Genomic DNA, 27951 nt, shown 5'->3' with positions numbered 1-27951 from the left:
TTCATATAGTCGGCGTTGACAAATTTTTTCACAGCTTGTGACTTTGTAATTTCATTCTTTCTTCTGTCATTTATCAGCTGTTACTTTTAGCGTGCTTTAGAAAAAAAAAGTGTAAAAAAGTATATTTGATTAAAGTTCATTCTAAGTTTTATTAAAAATGCATTTACTTTCTTTTAAAAAATCCGCAATTACTTTTTGGGCAACCCAATAGTATTACCGAACAGGTAACAGATACTGCTGACAGGGTTCGGTTAAAAAAAATTATTGTGCTTCTTGCGTGCGAGAAAGAATTTGCACCATCAAAAATTCACATGCCACTGATAGATTCGCAAACCCAGGTTCGAGTCCTCCGGAGGTCAATTTTTTTTTAACTAATTTAGGAAAATTCGGCGATATAGTATTTATTGAAGAAATTTTTTAAAAGTGATTTCTATTTTTTTTATTCATTTTAATTGAGAAACTTATTGCTGTGCAGTAATGCTTATTGCGTTATTCCATCCTTAACAAAGTGATGTCGGTAGGCTAGAGGATGCGTGGAAGACTATTAAACATAGGATGGTGAGTACAAATCTCCTCGTTGACCACTGACAAAACTCACAAAATGGTTTAAGTAGAGAGAGTGACAGAACCGAGAGCAAGCAGCAAAATTAAAAAATTATTTTTTCGAACATTGACAAATGTCAGAAGAAATCAATTACGGAACTAGCTTGTTGGAATTAGCAGAAGTACAAGTTCCAGTGTCAACTGGTTACTCCAATGACAAACCCATGTTAAATTCAACAGTGGTTTACACTGGTACTAAACAAAAGTGGAACTAGTCTTGATTGCTTTGGAGCTAATGAATAAACAGGTTTGGATCTAGTTGCCTGAATTACTGGGTTGGCAATGATTATTACTGCTCTATCAGTATACATCAATTAATAAATAGACATATTAAGCTGAAAGTCTTGGTGCGAAAACTGTCAAAAACAATTTTAAATGTTTACATACGGATGTAACTAAAATACTTTTCTGGACTTTTTTGGGAAATACCCTTTAAAGTCAACAAGATAATATAAAAAGATTTCAGGTTAAGAACTACCTTTGAAGTTTAAATTATTATCTTTTGTATGTATACCTTCATAAAAGCCTTTTATCTCCTCAAGAAGAAACCGGGTAGCAATAGCGCACCTGCTTCTAAATTCGTTCAAGTTTCTCATGTTCCAAAATTAAACTCATTCAAGTGTTATTCAACTGAAAATATTTCCCTCTTTAAGTTCAATAAATTAAAAATATAGCCATATCAGTTCCTAATGGAAAATATCATCTTGTTGATATGTTGTACAAAAAATATGCTTAGTCATGATTATATTTTCAAATGTTCCCAAATCGATCGCATAATTCATATTGAAAACCCTGATGAAAAAAAAAATCACGCTGATAAGACCAAAGGGGAACCATCAAATTGTTAGGCAATATAATGTAAATTGGCATAATAAACCAAATAATAAAAGCCCAATTATGGAATAATCTCAAAGAAGTTCTAGTGTACTTCTAGTAAAGCATCAAATCCCTTACTATGTTCTTCGACAAAGTGTTAGCAATTGAAGATTATTTGGATTAGAATGTACTTTGCGAACTTTAAACATAATTCACAAATTGTTAACATACATACATATTAAATAACTGATATGCAATAAACTCTAAAAGTTCTTAAGTGCGAAAATATTTCTAGGCCAATCGAACACGCTGCTAAAGATAATAGTTCAACAATTAGCCTTATTAATACAATTTATTGACTCGAAAAAATATGGACACAATTCATAGGGGTAGCAATTTAAGGTTTAAGTCAAAGCAAAAACATTGGACCAAAATGTGTCCTGAGAGGAAAAAAAGTGTAATTAGGGTTTAGAAATCACAAGGAAGCAGAAGATATAGAAAATATAATTTTACTTACTTACGACCCAATATATAGTTTGTTATAAAACATTTGTTCGTAAAAAAGTTATAAAATTATTAGCAGGTGATGATTTCCTGTATCTCTACCACGCTTTTACTTGCAAATACAAAAGGATTGAAAGTACTGGCTAGGAAGAACCTTGGACATTTAAAACATGCCAATAGCGTATGTATGTTCATATGTAAGTCTTCCGTGCCAAGATCCAAGATATCGACAGCAAAAAATTAAGTGCTGGCCGTTTTCAGTTTATTTAGAAGATGACTTACGAGTCAAAAATTAATATTTTAACACTACGAGAACACTCTGCGCCTAAAGAAACAATACTTCTGTCATTTCTTAAGAGTACAGTAGTCAAGCCGAAACCTCCTGGCAGAAAAATTCAGCTGTGTTTCGAAGGCCTTCTCTAATCACCCTATGTCCATGGGATTTACACGAAAGGTTGAAGACTGAAAATGAAGGAAAACCGGTAAGGAAAGGCAAAAATCAATAAAAGTACCTTACAAGTACAAAGTTGAAGCTATATCTTATTTTGAACCAATTTTGATGGACCTCGTGGGATGTTTTCTGATGGATTATTGAACAATTTGTATTATGTTCAAACTATACTAACAACCGTTGACAAATGACAATATTACTGCAAATTACCCAAAACCTGACGAACATATATATATATAGCTATAGAGCTATATCTAAATCTGAACTGATTTCTTCCTCCTGGGTGTTACAAACAAATGCTTTAAGTTATAATACCCTGTACCACAGTGGTGCTGTAGGGTATAAAAACACAAAGAAAATCGATTACTAGATGTCATTTAAAGTAAGATAGTATTGACCTACAGGAACTACTCATGTATAGAATTTTCATCGGAGACAATAAGTGTTCCTCCTGTGTTAATATGAAGCGTAAAAGCTTGAAAGAGGTCAGGTTATAAATCTTCACGGCAATGCTGTCAAAAGCTGGAAGGTGTACGATGGCCAATCCGCGCCAGCCGAATTCGAGACATTTGAGCAAACTTCTCAGATATTGTGAAAGTCGTCGAGGAAAGCGTTATGCAAAATTTTTGCCAGAGTGGACAATAAATACGCTTGCTGTGACTCTAGAAGTTAAAATCGGCAATTATATCTAAATCTGAACCGATTTCTCTAAAATTCATCAGTAATATCGAGAGTATAGAGGGATAGTATTGACCATCAGAAACTACTCATGCACAGTATTGTCAACCGAGACAATAAGTGTTGCCCCCGTGTTAATATGAAGTGGAAAAGGTTGAAAGAGCTAAGGTGATAATTCTTCACGGCAACGTGTCAAAAACTGGGAGGTGTTCGAAGCCCAATCCGAGTCAGCCGGATTCGCGACATTTGAAAATGCACAATTTATGAATCCTAATCTATATCGAAATATGATCGGATCTGTACCAAACTCTACACGAGATTCAAATTTCAGCGAAATTTGGAAATAATGGCCTTGTTTGAGTTCAACACCATATGGCAACTGCAATGCAAATTTTACTACGAAGATTACATTAAAGGGGCAAACTTCTCAACTAGTACTGTCCGATTCAAGTTTTAGCCCAATAGTACCCAAATATAATCCCATCTGCACCACTGCATCCTCTGGACTATTTTCTCATGCGAAACGTCACCAATCGCTGTTTCCAATTCTCTGCGTCTTTCGACCCAGCGCTCGCAGGGGAAGAATCTGTTCCACATTGTCTGCAACTTCCAGCTCCTCATAAATGCACCAGCTTAAGGAGCATTTGCCCATTTTAGGCAAGTTTTTCCGGAAGTGAGCATGGCATTTGTGAATGAAGGACCTTTAATCAGGTAATTAGTCTACATTACAGTCTGGGTAGAGTGAACGCTCGTTGAATGAACGTCTCTTTCGTGCAAACACCTATTTTCTTCTTTTTCTTGTCCCAAAGAGAGTACCGCAAAGAAAATATTAAATTTTTAAATCTCCTTCCGAAAGTCTATTTATGACCCCGACTTAGATAGGACAAGTGTTGATATACCATCCGGGACCGGAGATTAATTTACGTTGAGATCCGCAATAACCCCTTCAACCCCTCGTCTTCGAAAGGACATTTGGGCCATCGAACCAGGTAAGCCTTCAATCACAGGGGGTGGTTGGTTGCTTTCTGGCAAGGAAGAATTTCCACATCTCAGCCAGCCAGGTTAGCCTTATCAACCGGGTCAGTGAATATCTGGCTAACTTTATATAGTCTAGGGATAGTCGACAAGTTGCCCTTTACTATTTGTACAAATGACCAAAAGCTCTTACTTCCTCTTGAAGAAGCAATAACTTTGGCACGTAGACGTTGTTCGTAAAGAATCTCGTAATGAATAGAAACTAAGCTCCATGGCACACGAAGTTCTTGCCTGTTTGCGCAGCATCTCAGGCGTTTTGGTTCAGACGCCAGTTCCTGAATGCCTCCTATTTGGATCTGACAGCATTCCTGCATCTGACTCTTATCCTTTGATTTAACCGACAAAGTCCAACTGGGAAAAATGTCTTCAATCCATTTAGGATTATCCTTTCTATCATTTCAACCGCAGCATTTATTGGGTTGCCCAAAAAGTAATTGCGGATTTTTTAAAAGAAAGTAAATGCATTTTTAATAAAACTTAGAATGAACTTTAATCAAATATACTTTTTTTACACTTTTTTTCTAAAGCAAGCTAAAAGTAACAACTGATAACTGACAGAAGAAAGAATGCAATTACAGAGTCACAAGCTGTGAAAAAATTTGTCAACGCCGACTATATGAAAAATCCGCAATTACTTTTTGGTCCACCCAATATATCGTTATTCAAGAGAAAAAGTTTCCAATTAAAATGTAAATGAAAATGCAAATTTACCCCTGAACATTACATTAAGGAAAAGGGGCAAACTTTCCATATATTAATGGGCGCTGTTCGATTCAAGTTTGAGCTCAATGATAAGGAGTCTTCTTTTCATATTCAAGTCCGTCCATTCAAATCCGAACGGAATGGCGCAGTGGGATACCTCTTTGGGGAGAAGTTTTTACAACTTGCCTTTTAGTATATAAAAACGATAAGAGAGGCAAAGTGTAGACTTACAAATTCTTACAAGACCATGTCTGCTATTTTTTGAGGATTTTTTTTTTTACCATTTTTAATCAATTTTTTATGCGACCTTTTCAACTATCAACAGAACTACCAAGATAACAAAGTTCCAACCCTGACCGATTCTAAAGCACCACACTATGATTTCATTGAATGTCTTTTCAAAAATCTTAACGGTAACTCTGGTTTAAACAACAGAACTATACAGAAAACAATTTTCCATCCCTGACCGTTTCTAAAGCATTATCACAATGATTTCATTGAATGCTTATGCTTTTTTGTGCCATTTCAGGTGTTAGTTGTCTCTCTTTTGCTCTCATTCTTTTATACATAACAACGCCTTTGACGAAATGGATGAAGGCAAACGATGTTACACGACGAATGAATCATTCAAACGAACAAACATCCAAACGTGTAAATGAGTGTCATGACTTTTATTCATGTGCCTCACTCTCAGTGTGCCGAGTGCTGTTGCTAAGTTGATTTCAGTTTGCGTTATGTGTTGACATCCATTTTTTTTTTTTGGAGTATAACGCAAATCAAAAAAATGACACCGCTTGCAGTTCTTTGGTCGCCACCGGTTCTTGTACAAATACTGAGTGCCTATGATGCTCGATATGACAAGACGGGTTATTGGCAACTTTAAGTAACCAATGGCCACTGTTCCCGCGGCGATCGGTCGTTTGGACATGAACGAGCTTTGCTCACCTACAGGAGCTTGAGGAGGATCGCCAACTCCACATTAAAATGTGGGTACAACAACAACGCCTGGAAAACTATGGTTTACTCAGACTAGTGTTCTGGGTGCCTATGGTAGCCATTTTTAGATGCACATAAGCTTTTAATCTTACATAGCCTTGCTATTTGTTGTTATTGGGTTTACCCTATTTTTTTTTGAATAATCATTTAAACATTACCTGTCCTCGTGTTTTTTTTTTCTTAATGAGTGCTAAATACCGCTTATATACTATTTAAGTTTGTTTTCAATTTTTGCAAAAGAACCCATATTATCATTCCTAGACAGCTGACAGTGCCAATCTAAGGGGTCAAGCAGAAGAACCTTGAGGCTTTGTTCTTATTTATAGCCATCTCAAGGACTGGGAAGATGAAAGAGAGAGAATATTTTTTTTATTTCACCGTGAAAGCTAAGCATTTCCTTACGAAACTTTGAACATCGCTATATCATATATGATTGCATATTTGTTTATGTTTTTTATATGCCAATAAATTCTTATTTATTATAATTATTATTATATGTATTTGAAACATTGTATTGGGTGAAATTTCAATAACCTTACACATTTTGAATAACAAAATGTACGCCGAAAAATATAAATAAATATTGTGATATGAAATTGATTTTCCGAAGCAAACAAAATGCAATCTCAATACTATAGAATTCTTTTTCTGGGAAAGGTAAATATTGTCTTTTTAAAATGTGAATTATTGTAAAAGCAAATGACATAAATATAAGGGAGAAAGTGGCTCAGGGCACGCCACCGCGGTGCATTTTATCAACACTTCTTTAGGTGACCACCATAAAAATAACCTATTACGGATGCTGACTGAGGTGGGATTTGAACCCGTCTGCTATGCAAAGGATATTATAATACTTCTTAGTGGTAAGGATACGAATCAGCTATGCAGAAGGGCCGAAAAGGTCTTGCTTATGGCATATGACTGGGCTAAACCCAGGGGTCTCAATGTTAACGCAGGGAAAAGAGAAATATGCCTGTTCACGAGGACAACGAAGGTGGGCCAATTTGACACACCACGTTTCCTCAATAAAACGATTTCCATATCTGACAAGCTCAAATACTTAGCAGTGATCTTGGATAGGAAACTTAATTGGAAGTATCACATTCAGCAGCATACTGAGAGGGTTCACAGATATTGAGCACTATGTAGACGGACTTAGGCTCGAAATGGGGCCTGAATCCGAGGATAGTCCACTGGCTCTGTAGGAGTGTGATTAGACTAATACTTACGTACACCTCATGGCACCGCACTAGGGTAAAATTTTGTTCCGTACACATGGAAACAGAGTGTATGGCAGCACCTGAAATTGCCATATAAGTCAGGTTTATAGCGCTCGCCTCTCCTTCATTTCCGACCAAACGGACATATAGCCGATAATAACAATATGGAGCATAAATTAAAGAAGAGGGTACGAATCCTACAAAAAATAAACAAAAACAAAAATTTTTTGCCTGTGCGGCTGCACAATCTTAACTTTTTGAAATATGCACTGCATTCAACCGAAAGGTATTGGCATGTTATGTATGTCAATAAAGTGGTATATATTTAAAGTCAAGATACACCCATGAAACCATGAAGTTAAGATTATAAATATAAGTAAATTCTGTGTATTGTAGAAGGCACAGCGGAGTGTGCTTGGGAAAGCTAGTAAATATAAATGTAACAACAAAGGTTTTCGATCTAAAAATCCCCAAACACTTGGTCCTTGGATATCATATTCGTGTTCTACTCTCAAATACCTTTTATTTGAGCCCCATATTGCCATGGTCGATAAATATGTCCGATTTAGAGGTGTTTTGGGGGCTGTTTCGGTTCCCCAAATACTTGGCCCCACAATGGAATATAAGATACGTTTTCTACTTTTAAATACCTTTCATTTGAGTCGCATATTGTCATGATTGGTTATATACATATTTGGTGGCTTTTGGGGGTGTGCAGCCCCCCTAGACACCCCACCCGAAATTTTGATCCCAAATTTTTGTTTTTTAGTAACTATAGGGGTTATTTAGGTTACAAAAAATTTCCGCTTAAATCCCATCATCATCTCCGAGATCTGGCGTTTCTGAAAATTAGTGTAAGGGAGACAGTTCGCTACCCTTCCACTATCAAAAAATTTAGTACCCTATTTTCACCACGGGATCATTATGCGACATCTGTTAAAATGTCAAGAAAATCCGGTTAAGCCGTTTTTGAGTCTATCCGGAACAGACGAACAAATTGATTTTTATATATAAGATTTTGTCTAATGGGTTGGTATATATAATTGAAAATGCTCTACTTCAAACCCATTCTATGGTGCAAAATAAATTAAAGTACGGACAGTGATATAAAAATCGTATATGTAAATATACGAATATATACCAAAACTAATGATTATGATATCCATTAATGAAGGCCTTGATCGTGATTTTCAAACATTAATACAAACATTTGTATTCGACAAGACTCAAAATAACCACACACCACACATACATACACAAAATTAAAATTTAAGTAACGGCAATATTTTGAAAATACAACACTTCAGAGTGGTGAAAGAAAACGAGTTACCAATCCATTTTAAGTGTTAGGCAACACCCTCTGCCATCGCATAATAGCTTGCTACATCTTTAATGTGTAGTTGCGGCTCTCCAGTTATATGTTGATAACGGCAATATTTTGAAAATACAACACTTCAGAGTGGTGAAAGAAAACGAGTTACCAATCCATTTTAAGTGTTAGGCAACACCCTCTGCCATCGCATAATAGCTTGCCTACATCTTTAATGTGTAGTTGCGGCTCTCCAGTTATATGTTGATATTTCGAAGCAAATGCAGCGTGAATACAGGCAATAAAGCATAACATAACAAAAGAAAAATTATGCATTTACATAGCCAAGGAATGTCAGGCTTATGGTGTTTATGTGCTCATGATAAAAATCTAAACCTATGGTTCTAAACATAGCTACCTCTTTACAGCAGCGCCATCTTTATTGGATAGTAAATAATTGTGTAGTGTAATCACGGTCTATCCGTTACTTAGCAAGGTGGCAGTACACAAATAGGTTGTACATATTAAAAACAGCAAAGGCAACAAAGCCGAAAATCTATAAAAAAAAAACGGAAACAAAATAATTAAGACTTACATTTTATAAAAAAATGCACATTTAATAAAATTTTTTTCTAAAATTTGATTTCTATAAAAATATTTAAATTTAATAAAATATCAAAATTGAATTACTTTCAAAATCTTGCTTAAGGTGCCATGAGACGTGGTATTTGTCACATGACATATCAAACATTTTATGTGAAAAACGAATGGTGGAATAAATATGTAATTCTTTGATCGAAGCGAGCTATATTTTCATCGAAACATGATACTTGCGAAAGCAGATGAGGCAATGCTTTGGGCATTCCAAATAAAAAACCATTCGTAAAATATATGTAATCAAAAGCTGGATATGCTACACTTCGACATTGACATGGTTAAACGTTTTAAAATAAACGCCCATGTTGGCTAGGTCATGTTGTGAGAATGGAAAAATAAACTACAGCCAGAAAGGCATTGAACTGACACTCTTCTATGGCTTATGCAAAAAAGCAATGACAGAAAATACGATAGAAATATGATAAAGGTGGTGGCAGAAATTTCGTAGCTTGGTGTAAGGCTGCCAAAAAATAGCACAATACCAAAGCGCTTAGAGAAACTTGCAATGCTCGGCCATGGAATCAAGGAATAAGGTTAACTTTGGTCAAGCAATAGTGGCAGTTAGCAGTCAGACTTAGTAAATATCTGAACCAAGTTTGCTTCAAAAGAAGTTTGTCGAAAATTTAATTTTGTAGAAAATTTTTTAAAAAAATTTATTTATAAAACATTTTGAGAATCGAGCACAATTTGTTAAAATTGTACTTTCAAAGAAGGTTTTATTTATGGCGGGGTGGTACCTCAGACATTTCGCCCAAATATGTACGTCAAATTCGTGCTCTACTCCCAAATACCTTTCGTTTAAACCCAAAATTGCCATGATCGAGAAATATGTACGGTTAGGGGGGCGTTTAATGTCATTTTCCTAATCCACTCCCAAATTGCTCTCATTTGAGACCCGCATAGGCATGGTCGGTTTTGGGGAATTTTGCGCAATTCTTACCTAATTTGGCTGAAATTTTGCATGACGTGTTTCGCTATGACTTCCAACAACTGTGCTTGGAGTGGATGAAATCGGTCCATAACCTTATATAGCTGCCATAAAAACCGATCTTGGATCTTGACTTCTCGAGCCTGTAGAGGGCGCAATTATGATCCGATAAGGCTGAAATTTTGTAAAACGGCTTCTCTCATGACCTTCAACATACGTGTCAAATATGGTCTGATACAGCTCCCATATAAACCTATCTGCCCAATTTTACTTCTTGAGCCTCTAAAGGGCGCAATTCATATTCGAATTCTACTATGGTTACCAACATTCAATTGAATTATGGTTCGCATCGGTTCATAACTTGGTGTAGCTTCAATGGCATAGCAATTCTTTTCTTTTATGCTTTATTTGCCTAAAAAAGAGATACCGGGAAAAGAACTCGACAAATGCTATGGTGGAGGATATATAAGATTCGGCATATAAATTTTATTTTCATTGTCCTTTTTTCTATTGGGTTGCCCAAAAAGTAATTACGGATTTTTCATATAATCGGCGTTGACAAATTTTTTCACAGCTTGTGACTCTGTAATTGCATTCTTTCTTCTGTCAGTTATCAGCTGTTACTTTTAGCTTGCTTTAGAAAAAAAGTGTAAAAAAGGTGTATTTGATTAAAGTTCATACTAAGTTTTATTAAAAATGCATTTACTTTCTTTTAAAAAATCCGCAATTACTTTTTGGGCAACCCAATAGTTTTGTGTTTGCTTCATCCCTAGGAAGCCCCTTAGAATGTTAATTATGAAGTTCCATATGACCGAATATGACTTCCCAGGTTTTGTCTGCAAGCGGCAGGTCTGACAAAATCAACCCAAATACAATGCATACATTTTTTTTTGTGGTCTATGAAATAGAAAAAAAACCTCTTGTGTAACTGTCATTTAAAGGGTCAATGCATACGACAAAAACAGCATTGAAGAGGTTTGGTTGACTAATTGGATAAAAGCTATCTAAGACAAGGTAAAGTGGTCAATGTCACTTTCATTTTCAACGTCGGTACTTACCTGTGTACATATATGCTTGCGAATTTCATAAAAGAGTGTATGTTCTCCAAAAGTGGATACGAAAACTAGATGTTTTAATACATGTAAAAACTAATGGAAGGAGTATGAATTTTGGTCCGTGTGATGCAGGGTTGCCACTCAGTCACCCTTTTCACCAGAAAAATGTTCAAACCGCTATAACTTTAAAACAAATGAATGGATTTCAAATCGCCTAAAGAGCTTTTTGTGCAGAATTTCCTAAATTTTAAAACTATGTATCACAAAATTAAATTTAAAAATCATAAAAAAAAATTTAAAAAAAATCATAAAAAAATAAAAAAAAAAATCATAAAAAAAATTAAAAAAAAAATCATAAAAAAAATTAAAAACAAAAATCATAAAAAAATTAAATAAAAATCATAAAAAAATTACAAAAAATCATAAAAGAATTACAAAAAATCATAAAAAAATTAAAAAAAAAAATCATAAAAAAAATTTAAAAAAAAAATTAAAAAAAAAAATTTTAAAAAAATTAAAAAAAAAATTTTTAAAAAAATCATAGAAAAAATCATAAAAAATTTAACCCCTTATGCCGCTTCCATTTTTTATGCCCTTGTTCCCCCTATGTCCCTTAATTCGTCACTTTTCTACCCTACATAGGAAATTTAGCTGTCCATATTTGTAAGAGATACAAAATAATTAATCTGGTCACCCCAACTCTCTCAATGTTCGTCCGATTGTAATAACAGCGTCATTTGTCTACCGATTCTCATGAAATTTTGCATGAGGGATTTTCTTAGGACTCCCCACATAACTGGTGAATTTTATTTCATACAAATCTGTCCATATATGGATTTAGCTCCCATATATATTTAGTATTGCCATATTAGTCCAAATTAGGAGATACATATATATGGGAGCAATATCGAAATATGGACCGATTTCTTTGAACTTCACAAGTAATGTCGGAAGTAATAAGAGAATTGTTCGTGCCAAATTTTGAAAGAATCGGTTAAGAAATTACCAAATTATTGAAGTATTAGTCCAAACCGGGCGATACATATATATGGAACCTATATCCAAATCTGGACCGATTTCCATGAAATTCACAATTAATGTCGGGAGTAATAAGAGAATCCTTTGTGCTAAATTTCGGGAGAATCGGTTAAGAAATTACTAAATTATTGATGTATTAGTCCACATCGGGTGATTCATATATATGGTTGCGATATTCAAATCTGGACCTATTTTTATGCAATTCACAAATAATGTCGGGAGTCATAAAGAATCGCTCTTGCAGAATTTCATGAGAATCGGTTAAGAAATGACCAAACTACCGACATATTAGTCCAAATCGGGCGAAATATATATATGGGAGCTATATCCAAATCTGGAACGATTTCTATGAAATTCACAAGTAATGTGGGGAGTCATAAGAGAATCCTTCGCGTAAAACTTCGAGAGAATCTGTCAAGAAATGACTAAATTATTGACGTATTAGTCAAAATCGGGTGATACATATATATGGAAGCTTTATCCAAATCTGTACCGATTTCTATGAAATTCACAAGTAATGTGGAGATTCATAATAGTATCGTTCGTGCAAAATTTCGTTAGAATCGGTAGACATATGACGATGTTATGACAATCGGACGAACTTTGCGAGAGTTGAGGTGACCAGATTAATTAATTTCTATCTCTTACAAATATGGCTGTTCCAAAATGTCGGGTAGAAAGGTGACGTAATAAAAAACTTTTTGGGGCATTATTTAAAAAAAATCGAAGGATGGTCCGATCCGGTCCAAATTTGGTTCGGACAACGCGAAATCTAGTCCTAATCAATGCTCTAAATTTCAGCGTAATAGAAAAATAAGGCTTTTTATGGGCTTAAGACCATACATCGGTGAATCGGTCTATATGGCAGCTATATGCAAATTTAGTCCGATCTGGACTATTTTCAGTTCGGACATTGAGAGGCCTAGTGCAACTCACTGTTTCAAATTTAAGCGACATCGGGCAACAAATAGGGTTTTTATGGGTTTAGACCCTTAATTGGTAGATCGGTTTATATGGCAGCTATAGTTTGATCTGGACCAAACTCGTTGCGGATGTGGACAGAATGTCACTGCTCGAAATTTTAACAATATAGGGTGATAAACGCAACCTTAAATCGATAAGTCAGTCTATATAGCAGCTATATCTATATATGGCCCGATGTGGACCATTTTTAGGGTGGCCAGATTAATTAATTTGTATCTCTTACAAATATGGCTGTTCCAAAATTCATTTTTTCGGGTAGAAAGGTGAGGCGTAGTAGAAAAAAATCGAAGGAGACATAAAGGATTAAAAATTTTAAAGGTTTTTTTTCCTTAACTTTTTTTTTTTTTTTGAAAAAAATTTTTTTTAGAAAATTTCTGGTACATATTTTTAAAATTTAGAAAATTTTGCACAAAAAACTCTTAAGGCGTTTTTAAATCCATTCATTTGTATTAAAGTTATATAGTGGTTTGAACATTTTTCTGCTAAAAGTTTTATATCCTGACAGAGTGGCAGCCCTGCAACACACGAACCTAAATTCATACTCTTTCTTTAAGTTTTTATATGTCCATAATACATATTAAGTGTGAGGCAGCCACTGTGGCTATGAGACTTAAGGCGATGGGAGAATGGATTGGGGATGGTGAGCAGCTCATACCATCGCGGCATAATCGAGGTGACGATAGGAAACCTGAAAGGAAAGAAAGAGGTTTCCAATCGGATACCTGAGATGAACCTTGAAGTGGAGTGCGAGGCACTGCTGCCATCGGCAAAGTTTTGGATTGACGGAACCCTGGTATTGCCATCTGGAAGATCATGTTAGACGAATGGATTAAAGCTAGAGGACACAGTGGGCCTGGGGGTTTACATTGCGAACCCAGGGACTGAGATCTGTTTAAGACTGTCTGATCATAATACGGCTCTGCAGGCAGAGATCCGGGCGATCACGAAATGCGAGAAGTGGTGTGATGCTAAAGCGAGGACGTCGAGTGTGAACTTCTTTACCGACAGTAAAGTTCCCATAGGGGCAATGACAATCAGGACGGTAAAGTCACAAACAGTCTTGCAGTGTAAAAAGGAGATTAACGCCTTCTCTGAGCAAGGCAAAATCCGCATCGTTTGGGTGCCGGGCCATAACGGAGTAAGGGGAAGTGAAAGAACAGACGATTTGGCGTTGAAGGCCTGAGGACTGCCGTCAATGCCGAAGCCTTTCAGGTCGACGCAGTCCGAGTTAAGGGAGTGGGCGATGAATGCGCATGTAACATTGTGGAACAGCGAAACGGTTGATAGGACGGCGAAAATCCTATGGGCGGATCCACATCGTGAGAAGACGAGGCTATTACTGCAAGGTAGCAAGAAGGAGGTCAGTATAGCTATTGGTATCATAACTGGTCACATAGGACTTCGAGCTCACTTGTGTAAAATCGGTGCGGCAGGTGATAGCATGTGTAGAGCATGCGGGGAAGATGATGAGACGTTGGAGCATTTCCTTTGTCATTGCCCAGCTTTCGCCTCTAACAGAAACCGGCACTTAAGTGGAGACACAATACCAGACTTGAAGCAACTTAGGGGTGTGGTATGCAAAACAATTAAGGATTTTGTAAGAAGCACGGAATTCCTAACTTAGATTTTCTTTTTCGAGGTTACTTTTTAGTATTTAGAGCGCACAACAAGCCGATTACTGGGTTAGGTGTATATCCATAGTGGTATGGGCGGATTAATATCTGCACCCTCTTTTCAATCTAACCTAACCTACTAAAAAAATATATATATTGGGTTGCCCAAAAAGTAATTGCGGATTTTTCATATAGTCGGCGTTGACAAATTTTTTCACAGCTTGTGACTCTGTAATTGCATTCTTTCTTCTGTCAGTTATCAGCTGTTACTTTTAGATTGCTTTAGAAAAAAGTGTAAAAAAAAGTATATTTGATTAAAGTTCATTCTAAGTTTTACTAAAAATGCATTTACTTTCTTTTAAAAAATCCGCAATTACTTTTTGGGCAACCCAATAGTACCAAAACAATATGAGCACTTTTTTTTTAGATTGCTTTGTTTTTTGGGAGAATGCCTCATATACGAATAGCTGCATAATTAGGCTTCCCGATATGGTGTACATAACGGATGGATCAATTTTGGCGCTTGGCCAAATCGTAGTCAAAGAAAAATTCTAAAAAGTTCTGGCCCAGAAACAATGGGTGCGAACAATTCGTTTGTTTTATATGGGAGAACAGCAAAAAATTGTTTTAATGAAAACCAGAAGATCGATTTTGATAACCGAGTTGTTTGACCCTTGCAAGTTGCAAAATTTGTCCATGAACGTTTTATTAAGGAACAGGGGCTCTCACTTCTCACATATCAATGAGTGACGTCCGATTCAAGTTTAAGGTCAATGAAAAGGAGCCGAGCCCGAACGGCGAGCCGCAGTGCGACACCTCTTTGAAGAGAAGTTTTTGCATGGCATAGTACCTCACAAATATTGCCAGCATTAGGAGGGGAAAACCACCGCTGAAAATTTTTTCTGATGGTCTTACCTGGATTCGAACCCAGGCGTTCAGCGCCATATGCGGACATGCTAACCTCTGCGCTACAGTGGTTTGATCCTTACAAACATATAATAAATTCTTGAAAGAAAAAAATTTACAAGCCATGCAAGTTTTTCAGCACATTACTCCTAGTTTTGCGGCTTGTATGAGTAAAAAATAATTTAAGTATGTTTTGAAAAGAAATTCCTCATGCTGTATAACACAAAGATGATTCATTCGAGATTTTCGATAAAAGGTGTGCTCAGGTTTCATCGTCTGATGAAATACCATCAGCTGCTTAGCTATGTACCCATTGTCTTTCAACAATACGAATATTTCCATTCATTTCATCTTTTCTTTCGATAAACACATCTGTTGTGTTTTTAAATTTTTGGCGGGCTGCTTCCCACCTGCTATTGGTCACATTCAGATGTCTTTGGTTTGCCCTATGGTTAGAGACACAAATCAGGCTTAAGATTTGTATCTGCTTTGTAAAGAACGGCATGTGTGTCAGTACAGCATTAGTGCAATCTTTTGGTTTGTGTTTCTAATTACTGTTGAAGGGTATGCAACTAATTTTTAGGGATAAATAGATAACAACCTAAAGAAAAGAATGTTAAAAAACGAGACAAGGACATAAGTTCTTTACAAAAAAGGATGTGGAGTATATAGGGGTATGCGCTTTTATTTAAGGTATAAAGATTTTTTCTTTAAGCAGTATACTCGGTTCTGCTTTCGCAATAGTTGTGAAAAACTTTAACAAAATATCTTTGTTTTTTATACCCACCACCATAGGATGGGGTGTACTAATCCAGTCATTCCGTTTGTAACATCTCAAAATATTCGTCTAAGACCCCATTAAGTATATATTGGGTTGCCCAAAAAGTAATTGCGGATTTTTTAAAAGAAAGTAAATGCATTTTTAATAAAACTTAGAATGAACTTTAATCAAATACACCTTTTTTACACTTTTTTTCTAAAGCAAGCTAAAAGTAACAGCTGATAACTGACAGAAGAAAGAATGCAATTACAGAGTCACAAGCTGTGAAAAAATTTGTCAACGCCGACTATATGAAAAATCCGCAATTACTTTTTGGGCAACCCAATATATTCGTCAACGCCATGACATTTTAAGTCGATCTAGCCATGTCCGTCCGTCTGTCTGTTGAAATCACGCTACAGTCTTTAAAAATAGGGATATTGAGTTGAAACTTTGCACAGATTCTTTTTTTTTTTGTCCACAGGCACGATAAATTTGAGAATGGGCCATATAGGACTATATCTTGATATAGGTTAGGTTAGGTTAGGTTGAAAAGAGGATGTGGATATTAATCCGCCCCATTCCACTATGCACATACACCTAAGCCAGTAATCGGCTTGTTGTACGCTTTAAAAAAGTAAACTCGAAAAAGAAAATCTAAGTTAGGAATTCCGTGCTACTTACAAAATCCTTAATTGTTTTGCATACCACACCCCTAAGTTGCTTCAAGTCTGGTATTGTTTCCCCACCTAAGTGCCGATAACTGTTAGGTCCGAAAGCCGGGCAATGACAAAGGAAATTCTCCAACGCCTCATCATCTTCTCCGCATGCTTTACACATGCTATCACTTGCCGCACCGATTTTACATAAGTGAGCTCGAAGTCCTATGTGTCCCGTTATGATACCAATAGCTATACTGACCTCCTTCTTGCTACCTTGCAGTAATAGCCTCGTCTTCTCACGATCTGGGTCTCCCTATAGGATTTTTGCCGTCCTACCGACCGTTTAGCTGTTCCACTGGGTTGTATACGCATTCGTCGCTCACGCCATTAACTTGGACTGCGTCGACCCGAAAGTCTTCGCGTTAACCAAGTTTATTGACTGCAGTTCTCTAGCCTTCACCGCCAAATCGTCTGCTCTTTCATACCCAGTTACTCCGCTATCCTCAGAAAAGGCGTTATTCACCTTACATTCCAAGACTGTTCGTGATCTTACCGTCCTGGTTGTTATTGCCCTTATGGTAATTTTACTGCCCGTAAAAATGTTCACACTCCACGTACTCGTGTTAGCACCACACCACCTCACGTATTCCGTGATCGCCCGGATCACCGCTCGTAGGACCATTTTATGGTCAGGCAGTTCATTTTAGGACCATTTTAGGTCAGGACCATTTTATGGTCAGGGTTCGGGTTAACCAAGTTTATTGACGGCAGTTCTCTGGCTTTCACCGCCAAATCGTCTGCCCTTTCATTTTCAGTTACTCCGCTATGGCCCGACAACCAAACGATGCGGATCGTGCCATCGTCAGAAAAGGCGTTATTATCCTTACATTCCAAGACTGTTCGTGATCTAACCGTCCTGGCTATTACCCTTATGGCAGTTTTACTGCCCGTAAAAATGTTCACACTCGACGTACTCGTGTTAGCACCACACCACACCAATTCACGTATTCCGTGATCGATTCCCGGATCACCGCCCGTAGGACCGTTTTAAGGTCAGGTAGTCTAAAACAGATCTAAGTCCTTGTGCTCTCAATATAGATCCCCAGGCTTACTCTGTCCCCTAGCTTTGATCCATCCGTGTAACTTTATCTTCCAGATGGCAATACTAGGGCAATACCGTCAATTCAAGACTGTGCCGCTGGCAGCAGTGCCTCGCACTCGACTTCAAATATCGTCTCAGGTACTCGATCGGAAACCTCTTCCCTTCCTTACTCCCTATCGTCGCCGATTCGATTATTTCGCGATGGTATGAGTCGCTTTCATTCTCAATCCATTCTCCCATCGCCTTAAGTCTCATAGCCGCAGTGGCTGTCTCATACTTAATCTGTGTGTCAATGGGTCGGATACCTAGAATAGTCTCCCGTACCCTAGTGGGGGTAGTCCTTATCGCTCCGCCTATGCCAAGACAACATGTTTTCGGCATCTTGATATAGCCTCCATATAGACTGATCTGCCAATTTAAGGTCTTAGGCTTGGCACAATGAGCTGAACCGTGTTTAATAAGGTCCAGATAGGTCTGTATATGGATATAAAGCTGCCATATAGACCGTGGGGGGAAAATGTTGAGACATTGAAACATTTCCTTTGTCAATGCCCTAATTTCAGCGTAGTACTAAGTTTATTCGCACGAAAACTGACTATTCTTCCTTGCCTTGCCATTGCCATTTTTTTAATGCGCTTTGACAGCTGTCACTGACTGCACCTATTCTGCATAAGTGCGCCATGCAGAATAGTTGTAACCAGTGACAGCGTGTACAGGACATGTGAAGATATTGAGACATTGAAACATTTCCTTTGTCAATCCCCTGCTTTCAGCCTACTACTAAGTTTATTCGCACTAAAACTGACTATTCTTCGTCGCCATTTTTTGTTAATGCCCTTTGACAGTTGTTCGGGCAAAAAGCCAGAGTCAGTACTAGGCTTATGAATCGAGTGGCAAAAAGAAAAACAAAATTAAGTGGTCTAGGCCGTTATTCAACTATTTCCATTTAATCACTATATGTCCATAGAAACCTATTTGGTATACTTTTCAACTAATAGGATCTCAAATTTGCTTGAATCATCTGTATTTATTGCTATTTTTCCTACCATTCTTCGTTATTGATATTTTTTACTGTTATTTGAGACTCATGCTTTACAACACACGACACTGTGCGGCGGCTGACCAAACGAAAAGTGAACGGCGGCAACTTCACACTAAGCGACCTTTGTTCGACTACGCTCTCTGAATACCATTTACGTTCGCTCGCTCATAGCTTGCAAGCAAGTATACCGCATAGTATAATTTTATTCATACTTCGGCTTTCGTTCAATGTGGACGCGTTCGTTCATTTAAAAGTTAATGAGTTCGTTTGAATAACGTCTGGTAAAATTTACGGAAAAAAAAGAAATTGACCAAGTTATTCAATTATGAAATACAAAAGAACAACAGACAGTGTTGAAAATATAAAACTAAAAAAATAAATATATTAATAAAAAAGTGTCTGTGAATTATAACAAAGTGAAAAACTTGAAAAAAAATATTTCCCAAAAAAATCCAAAACAAAAGACCTATTGGCAAAACTTACGTAGGACTCAACAAAAAGTATTAAATTCTAATATTATAAATTGTGAAATAACTAAACCAAAGTGGTGACATTTTAATAAAATTTTAAATGGGAACTTTGAGCTCTTTCATAAACATACGCTTTTACAAACGACGTTGTGGCTATATAAAATCCAACATTTATAGACCAAATACTTAGAGCAACCCCAAAAAAACCTTTTCCCTACCATATTAAAAAAAAGCTAGCCTAGCAGAATTATAGAAGGAAATAATAAACAAAACTTCATACCAACTAAAGCAGCAGCATAGCAAACAGAAATTACCACACCAACAACATTTCAAAATAACAAAAAAAATCAACTTTAACCTGTGGCATTTCTTTGGCGAGAGAATACAAAATTCAACAGGCGCCAGCAACAACAGCAACGCACGAATTTAGTAGTGCTAAAATTACAAAAGGAAAAAAACGCATCCAAAAGAAGTGCGCCGCCATACAACTGAGAGATACTGAATCACACACATTCATTATCTATTCATCTAGTCAGCCAGCTGCAAAATTGCAACAACAACAACAAAAGGCAACCATTGTCGAGTGCTACTTCTCTACCTACCTAAATATAACTACACATACCACAAATTTCTAACTACACACATATTTATCAATAACAAAGGATAACCATCAAAACGAGATACCGAAAATGTGGTGTATTGTGAATTTGCCTAACGGCACCCAACAGGCCGTCAAATGGGATCCCAAAGCAATTGGTCAAGAATGCTTAGAAAAGGTAAATAATTGTGCAAGAATACAAGAATAATATTCATAAAATTATTAGCTACTGGAATTATGCCATAATGCCAAATCAACCATCCATCGGTGAGGTTAACAACAACAAAGAAAAATAGGTGTGCAAAGAACGGCTTCATAAATGTCTTTTATTTCACCCGAGTCCAAAGTTCAGAATTTATTTTTGTGTTTTTTTTTACACCACACACAACCACCACAATGGTTGTTGCTCATTCGCTCACATTCACTCCAGCACGAGTATGAACGCATTTACCGCCAGCTTTGGTTTGTTAACTTTTTCCGAGGCGAATGAGTACGTTTCAACAAACCTCCCTGCACCGCTTAAATACAGAATTACCGCCACCCTCACTTGTTATGAGATACTTGTACAAACATTAATTGGGTCATAATAGGGGGGAAAATAAGAAAGAGGCAAAAGCATTAAAATATTCATCATTATTAAGAGTTTGTATGTGTGTGTTTGTACGTTAAGAGAACACATTTCATAACCAAGAATTTGATGGTAGATATCTTTAATCTTATCAACAAGTGTTATAATTTATATCAAATTCCATATATGGCATTGACATATAGAATATTAATTAATAAAAAAACGATAAAACTATTCGCCATTAGCCTAATTTGTATCCCTTACCCCTACAAACACACACACACACAATCGTATCAATCAATCTAAATTGATTACAACAACAACATATGCCACGATATTTAACAGTTATTAATATGTCTCCTTCTTCTTCTTCTTGACACCCTGGTTCGGTGTCGATTCCACTATGTCTCCGTTATATGTCAATACAATCTAATCTACAGGGTTACCATGCTTTGTTGAATACATAAAGACTTGAATATGGCAATTAAAAAAGGGTTGGAAATCTGTTCATCTTTTAACATGAATAACCGTCAAACTCCATATAAGAAATACTAAGTGATACATTTGTGAAATAAATAAATGCTTTTTCTAAGCTTAGGATAAGAGATGTGTTAGAAACAATTAATCCTGGTGTTATATGTTTCAACAAATAAAGATATTTTGCTAAAGTTGTTCACAACTATTCCGAATATAGAACAGAGTACCCTTCTTATGTTGGCTTAAGTGTAGTTTATAGAAAAAATCTCAAAACAATCAAACTTTTCCACACCCACAAAAGTGATGTCAGACTCCAAAAAATTTAACTTCTTTAACTTTATATAAAAGATTGTTATATATTATAAAGTAGTATTTTATTTTAAACTAATGAGCCTCTTAAAAACAGAACTTCTCTGTACCTCACTAGCATGCTAAATAAAATACAATTGAGCTACATGCAAAAGCATGACTAACCTTGAATTTACCGTACTTATACCATTGAAAGTTCGACATTGATCCCTTATATGACAGCAATGTCTTCCTTCACATTGCTAGCTAGCAATTTAAACTAGGAGTGTATAGTCTAAAGGTCTATCTGCTACAATTTGTTTTTAAATATCGCTACCTAAATTCGTTTTAAAACACATGTATAAATGGGTTAAAAAAAATTAACAAATATTGCGATTAAAAGACCACAAATTATATATTTTAGAAGGAGTCCAATCTTATAGCATTCAGCACTAAAATATTTTGATAAGCATAACCCCCACCAACCATGTGCAGCCTTGGAAATAAAATCGTTGAGCTCATATCTCTAAACAGCTCGCTTAGTCGTTTAGGGTGGTCTGTACAAAACACTTTTAATTGCATTGTTGTTCTGTAATCTCTTTTGGCGAAATAATTCGCAAAGAAATCTTATCTTATCAGAAAAGTAAGCAATGAAACGAAACCAGCATACAAATGAAATGGTAGTTATCATTTTCAATCATTAATACCTACCTTCTAATTGTATAACAAACAAAATGATGAACCTTTGAAACTATCACTTCAAATTCTTTGATGATAACAATAAATGGGTGTGTGTGCGTATGGGCAATGATTAACAAGTTACTTTGAAAATATCACTAAAAATAAAACTTCAAATACTTTCAGATAACACTGAACGTGTATATGAAATCATTACAAAGTACTGTCTAGTCCAATGTATCCAGGTATTGGGAAAGGACAACATTTGTTGAGCCATCCAAATATCTAATAATCAGCTTATTTTCATAATTGGCAATGGTAATTTCAATGTTGTTTAAATTGGGTATAATAAAACGATTTTAAATATTGGAAAGCAATTTTTTAAGAGTAGGCAAACCCAAAGTCGGTTACACAATACAAACTTACACTAAAAACAACAAAAATGCTTACTGTAGCAGCAGAAAGTCTGCTGAAAATGGGACAGCAGTAATGTTTTACGAAAACAGCAAACAATTTCTGCTGTTTTTAATGATAAAAAGGAAAAAAAAGCTTTCTGCAAATTTCTTAAATCTGCCAATATTTGGGCGAATTTAAATAAACCCAGACAAAAAACTACTGCTATTATATTTATGCTTTTAAACATAAAATCAACTCTTAAAATTGGATTTTTTTTATTAATTTATTGCAAATGCTTCAATTGTTGTTAGAAGTTAAAAAGTTTTGTATGGATTCATTCCAAACTTTTTAATTTAATATCAACAGGCAGATTTTGCTGATAAAAGCAGACCAATTTCTTTGTGTGTACCTTTTTTTTATTTTTTTTTCCAACACGGATCCTTGCTGTTCTTCGTATGTAACTCCACATTAAAAATGTAAAAGAAACAAAATCGCTGTTTCATAGAAATAGTATAACAATTACGTAGAAACAGTATACGTTTCATGAACAGTACCACATGTTAATAAATAAAGTTTAATAGTTTCATAGCAACGGTATAACAGTTTAATAGAAAAAGTATGACAGTAGAACAATTTCATAGAAACAGTATATGATTTTTTTAAAACCGGTATAACAGTTTCATAGAAACAATGTAACTGTTTCACATGAACAGTTTCATAGGCACAGTAAAACAGTTTCATAGAAACCGTAAAACAGTTTCATAGAAACCGTAAAACAGTTTCATAGAAACCGTAAAACAGTTTCATAGAAACAGTATAACAGTTTCATAGAAACGGTATAACAATTTCATAAAAACAGTATAAGCGTTTCATAGAAACAGTATAATAGTTTCGTAGAAACAGTATAATAGTTTCGTAGAAACAGTAGAATAATTTCGTACAGTATAAGTGTTTCTTATAACCAGTATAACAGTATTATAGAAACAATATAACAGTAGAACAGCTTCAAAAACACTGTCATAACAAAATCAATTCGCAGGGTACACTAAAGAAGGTAATGAAATTATAACTTTTTACAGTTTTGCCATTAAAGTTGTTAAGTTATTCATTTGCTGTGTTTTATTTTGGTACTGGATACACAAGCCTCGAAGGGCTAAAATAAAAGGCGAAAAATGTACCGAGTGCTACTTTGTTTGACATTAGGTGGTAGCACTGTTTGCCACCTTGTCGAAACAATACGTAGAAAAAAGTGATAATTTGCAAGCATCAATCCTCAGATTTGACATCCTTAATGATATTCATGGTGCCTATCCACTTTATGTTTATGGAAGTGATCTAACCTCCTGTTTGTGAATCCTGTGAATCCTGGGTTAGATGTTTGTTTACGTTTTGTTTTATTTGTGACATTTGATGTTCATGGTGCCTTTCCACTTTTTGATCTCGGCAAGTAATGCTACTTTGTAGTGGAGGTGAACATATCATTAAATTAAAAAATACTATTATAAAAAAAAAATTCCCAAAAAAAAAATAAAATTTGTACGAAAAATACCAAATAATCGTTTTAAGAGTTGGTAAGGTGAAAAAAAGCAATCAGCCAATAAAAAGTTTTTGATTTTTTACTGTTTTCGCTGCCAAAGCTGTCAATTTGTTCTTTATTTACATTTTCCGTTTTTTATCAAACACAATCTTCATGGGGGCTTTCCACTCTTTTTCGGCATGTGATTAAACTGATCTGTGTAACCTGAAAGCAATACAAAGCATTTATCATCCATTATCCATACTATTTTGATTCATCGAAAAGAGCTTATGAATTGCCAGTTATTAATAGCAAATATGTAACTTTAAATATTGAGGTAGTAAAAGATAATACCTCATTAGATATCAACCTATAGCACTTACAGGCTATACATTTTTCCACTTTGGGTATATGTAGGAGGTAATGTATTAATCATACCGACAAAGTTACTTTAATTTAAAGGCATATTAATTAACTTCAACTGAATACTAGCTACCGAATCACACATGTTCCCAATTAACATACATTTTATATTATTATCTCTATATGATTCATATGGACAGCAAGTCAGAAAAATATATGAAATAAAAAGGAAAATATACATATATATGAAGCACAAAAAACTGATTTAAGGTAATTATCAGTAAAAAACAATTGGGTCAATATTGCGATGAGCCATAAAATATTATGGGTAACGTTGGCTCATATGGCCAACGTTGACACATACATGTGTGTTTTTGTACACAGAAAATTTCAATTGCAAAACCGTATTAATTTAAGGTTGAATGGGCTAATTAATTTCTGTATATATTTATGAGGCAATTGGGTTTAATGACATCTATAAGGCATCTAATCATTAATCCTTCGTTACTTAGAACGCTGATTAGTCTATAAAGATAAAGGATTTTAAGTCCAGATGGCCATAAAACTAAAACTTTGTGTCTCAAAATAAACACCATAAACTAGGTATAATGCAGTAGTATATATACATGATTGAAGACCCTTCACATTTAATTGTCGTTGTTACAATTAAATGACAAAAGAAGGCTTCCCGTTTTACTACACCTATACATTTTGGTGTTGAATGGCGTTTTATGCAGACAAAACAAATCCATTGATTGATGATTACTCAATTGGTGGTAGTACAAAGTCGAAAATGCATTATCTAGCTGTAATGATTTATAGAGTTTTTTTTTGTCTTCTTGAAATAGAATAGAACAATAATTAAACATGCAATAACAAAATAAAGAACGAAGCTATGATGTAAATAAAGGTGGGCTAATAAATAAAAAAAAAAACAAAGTTCTTTGAGGGTATTGTACATCAAGTCAAGTGATTAAGGAACACCACTACGTAGAACTAGGTTGAACAATATATGGATTGTTGTTGTTTTGAGCTTAGTCAACATATTGTATTAATGTCAAACAAAAATGTATTCCAAATTAACTTGCCCTTTTATAGGTAGTAATAATTGATGATGGAGGGTACTTAACATTAGCACAAATGTCATATTTCCTAGAATTAATTGATGTTTTGTTTTAGTCGGCTGCCGCCCCCTCCCCATGGCTCATGGTTGCCAAAAACTCTCGCTATTGATTGATGATAGAAATGAACCATTTTATTTTTTTCTAATAGAGCCTTGTCATGCCATAGTTTGGGGACTTGCATTCTAATAGTAACACTGTATGGTTAACATGCAAACTACTTTGCATGCATTAAATTAAAAAAAAACGAAAAAAACTACTATATGTAAATTAATAATTGATTAGAAATGTTACCAAGCCGGCATTTAGCAATTGCAGCAACTGCAAATGACTCTTAACAGGCAGTCATGATAAGAAAACGCAGCCAGACTGGCAGACCACATGACAATGATTGACGGAATTATAACAATAGACGTAGACAAAAAGGCAACAAAAACAACAAAACTACAAAGTATATACTAGCCAGTAAAATGTCTAACATTTGGCTGGCTAAAAGTCAAAATTTTGATGATTTTACTTTTTTTTATAATTTCCTTGCATTAGCGAGAGTCTAAAAACAGAAAAAAAAACACTTTCTTCTGATTAGATTTTTCTAATTGTAGAAATGTTTATATCAGCATTTCAAATTTAGCTTTTGCTTTTTTTTCAAAGGAAGTTCAATATGGGGTTATCGAACCTACATTTTTTTTCTTTAGCTTTAAACTTTTGTGGGAGATTAGAAGCACGTGCTGGTGCATGGGAATATTAAAATATTAGTAAATTTGCGAGAAATATCCACAAGATTTAATTATGGGTTTAATCACAATCAGGATTCACTAATAGAAGGTTAGGTCACATGCAAAAACACAAAGTGGATAGGCCCCATAAACATCATTAAGGATGTCAAATCTGACGATTGAAAATGTCATCATATAGGAGAAAACGTAAACAAAGAATGAATGTAAAAAGCGAACAAGTTGACATCCTCAATGCCAAGTACTGCCAAATATTAAAAAAAAGTATATCGGCTGATCGCTTGGCTTAACCTTATTCAGTGAATCCTGAATCACAATGGGATTGTTTCAGGTTTCACTAATAGAAGGTTATGTTAATTGTCGCAAACAAAAAGTGGAAAGGCCCCATGAATATTCAAGATGACAAAATGTGACGCTTAAAAGCGTCTTGACGCTGAAATATAATCTATTCTATTTTGGCAGCATTTCTCTCAGTTGTCAAGAATCAAATGACTCGTGCGTGACACGACTACTCACGTGCACATCTCTACTTGGCACATCTGTTTAATGCGTCAAAGTACAAAATTTCAGCCAAATAGAATAAGAATTGCGCTCTCTAGAGGCTCAGGAAGTATAAACTGGAAATCGGTTTATATGGGAGCTATATCAAAACATGAACCGATATGGCCCATTTACAATGCCAATCGACCTACACCAATAGGAAGTATTTGTGCAAAGTTTCAAGCGCCTAGCTTTATTTATTTTTAGAAAGCTTGTATGCTTTCGACAGACTCACGGACAGATGAACGAACATGGATAGGTCGACTAAAAACATTATGGCGATCAAGAATACATACATATATTTATTGGGCTCTCGGAGCTATATTTCGATGTTATAGAAACGGAATGACGAAGTTAGTATACCCCCATCCTATGGTGGTGGGTATAAAAAAGAGTAGAGGTACAATACAAAATTTTGCACCAAAAATTTCTCTCCAAATAAATTGTCAATTTTTGCTCCGAATCCCCTTCAAGTCTCCAAGTCAAAAATTTCGTCCCCATTTTCGGAAAAATTCCCAATGTGGAGAGAAATTCCCAATACTGGCAACACTGGATATGAGAGAAGCATCCCCGCTGTTCCGTAACAAAATGTTCGGTATGAGCACATTGCAATGTTCATGGGGTCTTTCCATTTTTTAATTTCGGCAACTAACGTAACCATTATAGAGCCATACTAACCTAATAAAAAGTAGCGAAAAGCGGTCCATAACAATGCCAGATGGCTTCTGTTTTTGATTTCGGCAACTGACGTAGCCTTCTATTATTGAGCCATGCTAACCTAATAAAAGGTAGCGAAAAGCGATGTACTTCAATGCCAGATGGCTAATAGAGAATATATGTATGATTATGTCTCAAAGGCCCTTTTCAGCTCCATATATATATATATATATATATATATATATATATATATATATATATATATATATATATATATATATATATATATATATATATATATATATAAGTAGTTGAGTCACTATATCAGAGAGTTTAGATACTAGAGAAACATAGAGAAAAGGGGAATGAATGTGTTTCCCACCTGTAAGCACTAATCAATACCCACTTAAATCTCTAATCCATATTTGTATCAAGTACTATTTTATAATTAGGTTAGCTGATAATAATTAAAAGATTATATTTA

General features: G+C 35.4%; 2 protein-coding genes across 2 annotated transcripts in view; one reads left to right on the top strand and one right to left on the bottom strand.

Moving 5' to 3' along the window:
- The window catches only part of LOC106082552 (uncharacterized), a 94893-nt gene that overhangs the window by 26906 nt on the left and 40036 nt on the right, over positions 1-27951 (bottom strand). Inside the window, exon 2 of the mRNA XM_013245127.2 lies at positions 8733-8870. The gene's annotated coding sequence lies outside the window, so the exon portion shown is untranslated. The remainder of the gene's footprint in view (positions 1-8732; positions 8871-27951) is intronic.
- Positions 19257-27951, top strand: part of LOC106082551 (E3 ubiquitin-protein ligase MYLIP) — a 43967-nt gene continuing 35272 nt past the window's right edge. The window contains exon 1 of the mRNA XM_013245125.2: positions 19257-20307. Within this exon, the coding sequence (XP_013100579.2) occupies positions 20221-20307 (87 nt within the window). The 5' untranslated portion in view covers positions 19257-20220. The remainder of the gene's footprint in view (positions 20308-27951) is intronic.

Source organism: Stomoxys calcitrans, chromosome 5 (assembly GCF_963082655.1).
Source record: "Stomoxys calcitrans chromosome 5, idStoCalc2.1, whole genome shotgun sequence".
Classification (NCBI taxonomy): domain Eukaryota; kingdom Metazoa; phylum Arthropoda; class Insecta; order Diptera; family Muscidae; genus Stomoxys; species Stomoxys calcitrans.
The sequence above is the reverse complement of the archived record's forward strand: the minus strand, read 5'-3'. Positions and strand labels throughout refer to the sequence as shown.